General features: G+C 44.3%; 1 protein-coding gene across 5 annotated transcripts in view; it reads right to left on the bottom strand.

The window, feature by feature from the left end:
* CDH23 (cadherin related 23) overlaps positions 1-5,656 on the bottom strand; it is a 600,475-nt gene that overhangs the window by 130,183 nt on the left and 464,636 nt on the right. For all 5 annotated transcript variants that reach the window (XM_027858426.1, XM_027858400.1, XM_027858408.1 and 2 more), the window contains exon 29: positions 1,686-1,834. In XM_027858426.1, coding sequence (XP_027714227.1) covers positions 1,686-1,834 — 149 coding nt within the window. The remainder of the gene's footprint in view (positions 1-1,685; positions 1,835-5,656) is intronic.

Here is a 5,656-nt window from a genome sequence, read left to right as displayed (position 1 = left end):
CCTTCCTTCCTTCCTTCCTTCCTTCCTTCCTTCCTTCCTTCCTTCCTTCCTTCCTTCCTTCCTTCCTTCCTTCCTTCCTTCCTTCCTTCCTTCTTTTCATCTCCAAGAGGAGGAGAACTACCCTAGGCTACTCATTCCAGAGAATTAAGCAACGAAAGAGAATCTGTAAATGCTAATGAGTGCATCCTAGATCATATAGAGGGCTCACATCCCTACTTGCTTTCCTTGGAAAGGCATGAAGACCTAGGCTGTCATTCACCTAACAACACTTGACCCAAAGGAAGGGTGTGTGGCCTCTTCTTGGCTTGTTCCTTCCAATACACACCCAAGCTTGTGCCCTGCCTGGGCCAGGCCAGTAAAGGGCCGTGCTACTGTACAAGCTTTCCGTTAAGTCTCACGCTCAGGGGCCTAGCCTGAAGCCTCTCTCCCATTCAGTTTCACGGGATCATGATTTGGGGCTGATTGTTGGGAAAGGATGTTGATTGTTTTGTCTCTTTCGAACTGATGAGAAGAGGGGCAGGTGAGAGCTGGGGAGGGGACTGGAAGGGCTTAGGTGTGGATGTACATTTCATGTGAACATTAAAGATACCTCCCACATCAGTTGGTTTACTTTGATGATTATTTTCATCATCCTCCCACCCTCTGCTCCCTTATGAGGAGCGCAGTGCATTCCTCCCACTGTTGGGGAAACTGAGGCAAAGACAGAACAGAGGGTTTTATTCAAGGCTGAAGTTATGGCAGTGAGTAGAATGCCCAATTCTACATAGAAACCCTAATAATAAGAACAATAACAATAATAGCTACCATTTATATAGTGCTTACCATGAGCCAGTCATTGTGTTAAGCACTTTACAAATATTTTCTCATTTGATCCTCAAAACAACTCTGGGAGGTACGTGCTGTTATTATCACTCCCATTTTACAGGTCAGGAAACTGAGGCAAACAGAGGTTAAATGATTTTCCCAGGGTCACATAGCTAGTGAGTGTCTGAGAGCAGATTTGAATGCAGGTCTTCCTGACTCCAGGCCTTGTGCCCTATGGCACCACCTAGCAGCCACGACACCAACAATCCCTTGTCCCTCGCTTTCACCTCTCGCTACTCCCATGGCATGGCCCTGGTGTTAACGTCACAGATAAATGAGACCTCCATGATATTTTAGAGAGACGATATGGCATGATGGATAGAGAAATAGGAATTCTGCAATTAGGAAGATACCGGTTTGAATCTTGCCTCTGCGACTGATTGGCAGCATGACCCTAGGCAAGTCACTTAACCTCTGTGTGCCTCGGTTTATTCATCTGTAAAATGGGGATAATAATATTTGGAGTGCTTGCTTTGCAGGGTTGTTGTAAGATTCAAATGTGATAATGTATATGCAGCATTATGAAAACCTTAAAAAATTTACAGAAAAGTCAGTCTCTAAATAATAATTATAATAGGTATTACACTTTATTTTGGGGATGGATAATATTTAAATAGTGTGTAAAGTACTTTACAGACCTGTAAGGAAGGCTCTAAGGGTATTATTATCCCATTTTATTGGAGAAGAAATTGAGGTTCTGAAGTGACTTACCCAGGTTCCCACAGCAACCAAGAACTTCTCACCTCCCTGTCCAAGGCTGTACCCACTATGCCACACTATCCCTCACCGTGGACCCTTCCTCATGAGCAGGGTGATCTTACCCTGACAGAGCTCCTCATGGGTCCCAGGTCAAAATTATAGGCCTCCACCACCAGCACATGGGATGAGTTTCGTTCTCGGTCCAAGGGCCGGGGACCTCGCATCAGAAGTCCACTGCTGACGTGGATCCGGAAGTTGTTTCCTTGGTTACCTGGACAGATGCACAGAGAGGCAAACATAATGGCAGCTGGCGTTTACATGACCCCTTCGAATCCAAAGACCTTTATTTTATTTTATTTTTTTTTGCATTCTCTTATTTGATCTTTGTGATCATGTTGTGAGGTAGGTGCTCTTCTTATCCTGATTTTACATATGAGGACACCTAGGAAAGTTGAATCACTTGCCCAGGGTCACACAGTAAGTGTTTAAGGTGGGATTCAAACCCAGGTCTTCCTGATTTTGTAACCATAATTTCTTTGAAAACAAAACATGCCAATCAACGAAAACACCAATAGTGGATACTTTTGAGAAAGGGCTGAGACCATGGGGATGGGGTGGGAAGGCCAGAAGGGGAATGAATGAATCAATGCATGAATTCCTCAGCACTTAGGATGTCTCCAGCACATGCTGTTCTGATTTTGTCTTGGGACAAAGTTCTGGGGAAGTTATAGCAGCTGTGTTGTATGGCACAGGGAACAGAGCCCTGGGCCCCCAGTTAGGAAAGCTGACTCTGACGCTCTGGGCTGTATGGCTTTGGGCAAACCTTTTGCTCACTCTGAGCCTCACTTTCTCCATCTGTAAAATAGGGATAACAATACTTGCACTATTCAAGTCAAGTCAGCAACAATCTATTAAGTGCCTACTTCGTGCCAGGCACTGTGTTAAGCTTTGGAGATACAAAGAAAGGCAAAAAATAGTCCCTGCCCTCAAGGAGCTCCCAGTCTAATGGGAGGGACAACATGCAAACAATGATTTACAAAAAAAGATACTTTATAGGATAAATAGGAGGTAATTAACAGAGGGAAGACTTAGGCATTAAGGGGGGGGTCAGGAAAGGCTTCTTACAGATGGTGGGAAGACAGGAAGCGGAGATGAGGAGGGAGAACATTCCAGGCATGGGGACAGCTAGTGAGATTCATGGAGTTGGGAGTGGAGGGTCATGGTTGAGAGCTCAGCTTCATAGGCTTGCAGGGAGGCACTGTGTAAAGGTAACTGGATTGCCTGTGCTTAGAGAATTGGCAGCTCTATCGGACATGACCATCTAACTGGCTGGAAGACAGGATGAGAGGGCGGATTTGGGATCATCCTGAATACACCAAGCCCCTGGGAAGCTGGAGAGTTCCAAGCCTGTGCAGCTGGGGCTCCAGTTAGTCAGAAATGACTTCCCTCTAAAGGGGACAGTGTCCAGCTCACTATGAACTATGTTTCCAATATGGCAATCTTTATCATTTGGGCCAGCAGTGCTGGCGAGCCTGTGCTAGGGACTATAGGAGAGGAATCCTAGGAAGTAAGAGGAACCCTAAGACTAGGCAAAGAGAGACCAGCCAGAGGGAACACTTGCTATTCTAAGCTTACCAGGGCTGGTGTTTGCAGTGTGGGGAGCCCTAGTCTGACCTGGTAGTGTGTCGGGGGAGGGAAATAAGGAGTAGGAAACCTGCTGGTCACAGGGAAAGGATTCCCTTGGGGTATGATTGCACATGATTGGGCCAGGGGCCAGGGGCCAGGGGCCAGGGCACAGACTACACTCAATTCTGGGAAATTATATCAGCTATGGTAAGCAAGAAAGTGAAGTGTGCCCTTTTTAGAAAATAAGCTTCCTCCAGCTTGTGGTCACAGCTGAAAGGAGGGCTTTCTAGGAGGGATGGATGTCAAGAAAACATTCCACTGCTCCAGAAGATGGAAGGGTGGGAGAATCATTTGGGTCATGGTCGACATGGACTCCTGAGAAATAGTTGTAGGGCTGCAAGGACTCGGGGAAGGAGCAAAACCCCTGCTTTGACTAGGGCTTGGCAAGTCTCTAACTCAGAGGTTAGACTCTGACTCTGAGGCCAAACTTGTTTGGCCTACCACTCCCTTCCAAAAAATTACTCAGTGCCCCCCTGGAAATCTACTTTATTTAACCTTTCAATGTTTTTTAAAAATTTGCATCATTTCAAAAATATAAAATCTATTTTTAAAAAATGATGCATCTTAAATTTAATAATTCATTGTAAATTTGTGGGTTTTTTACTGCGTTGAAATTTTGATGACTCAATATTGCATCATCTGGCCATATAGTATCATATTGTAAACAAGTCATTACATGCACATATTCTTGCCAGTGTATGCCAGACTTCCCAACAATGCACAACATGCTCTCCTGCCAACACTTGCTTGTTAAGATTTATCAGCAGACTTGACCACTGATAAGTTATAACTTGAATTTTGTGTTTTTATTTGGAAAATAATGTAATCACTATGACTTTAATTCTGTTATACAACAGATGAAACAGGTACAGTTTTAAAAAATTTTTCTTATCTTCATTCCTTATGCTTCCCCACCCCCTTATTTTTATTCAATGCTCCCCAATTGCACCCAAAGCTACTACCACTCCCCATCACTCCAGAGACCCCAGGGGGTGGTATCACCCACTTTGGGAACTTATGCTCTAACTCCTCCCCAAACTCCATTGTTAGCAGTTACAACTTGGAGTCAAGAGAAGTTGGGGATAGCAGCCAACCAGAGTCTACCTTGCCATGAAGAGGAGAGCCCAGGGATATTATCTACAGGGCTGTGAGATTCAAGTCTTTGATCAGGCAGGGAAATTAAAGAAAGAAGTTTGGGAGTTAGCAGTCTGCCCCTCCTGGCAGGACCTTGAAGGCCATAAGGGGCCATTAGCATGGACGAATTCTTCAAGAGAAAAGCAAGAATGAGAAGCCATGAGAAAAATGCTGGGCATGGATGCATTTATAGGTATAACTTAGCTGTGTGGATTAGTGGGTCCAAGTAAAGGTGGCTGGCCAGCAGACAGGTGCCAAGACCTTGGCAACCAGAGGACATGCCAAAATGGAGCAATGAGGTCAATGCCCTTGCTGATATGAGCTAATATGTTTCAGGCCCATGTAAGGAAATTCAATCACATACACCCTCCTAGGAAAGGGTAGGGAGGAAGATGGGTTGGAGGTAGAGTAGGTGGGCTAATAGTACCATGATCAGAAAGGTAGGGTGAATAATCTGTGGAAGGAAGGATTTGTCTGTCACTAATAATCCTGACCTGAGCTGCAGACTTGCTTCTTGCAGTTATCCTATAACAGTAGAATTAACTCAAGTTTCTGGGCTGGTCTTTCTAAACTGGTCCTTATATTGCAGGTTTGAAGGCTGAAGGAAAGCAAAAATGCCAGGGGAGACCTCTGTGTGGCAAAGCAGCACAACTTTGGCAGTCAACTAATTGGGTGGACTTCCTAGGGCTCCAGGCTTATGTTCTCCTACATTATTTGTATGTTTTGGGATTATGGTTGGATCTCACATAGTGGGTTATAGTATAACTATGAGGGGGATGGTGGCAGCAGTCTTAAGGAAACATCACCAAAATGTCTTTGGTCATGATGATACTTTAGGTCATAACGTCAAAGATGGCTGTGTCTTTGATGACACTTTTATTCTCCTGGGTATGCATATATCAAAGGTCATTGTATCCTGACAATCAGAGGTTGTAGGACACCGGCACTTGGAAAACCTAGATGTTGGTTCCAATACTTTAAAGTTCTCAAGAGACCCCTGAAGCACTGAGGCCTCTTAGGCTCAAGGAGCTGGGGGCAAAACTGAATATTTCCATTCTTCAGAGAACCCAGGAAGGATTAAAAAGAAAACAATCTATTAAGAATTTATAAGGTATTTACTATGTGCCAGGTATTGTGTACAAGGGTGCCATAGATACAATTTATAATTGCAAATGTAATTCTCTCTCTCTCTCTCTCCTCCTCTCCCTCTCTATATCTATCTATCTATCTATCTATCTATCTATCTATCTATCTATCTATCTATCTATCTATC

The sequence above is a fragment of the Vombatus ursinus genome, unplaced genomic scaffold (genome assembly GCF_900497805.2).
Source record: "Vombatus ursinus unplaced genomic scaffold, bare-nosed wombat genome assembly UNPS02000749.1, whole genome shotgun sequence".
NCBI lineage: Eukaryota > Metazoa > Chordata > Mammalia > Diprotodontia > Vombatidae > Vombatus > Vombatus ursinus.
Note: the sequence above shows the minus strand (reverse complement) of the source record. Positions and strands in the feature narration are given on the sequence as shown.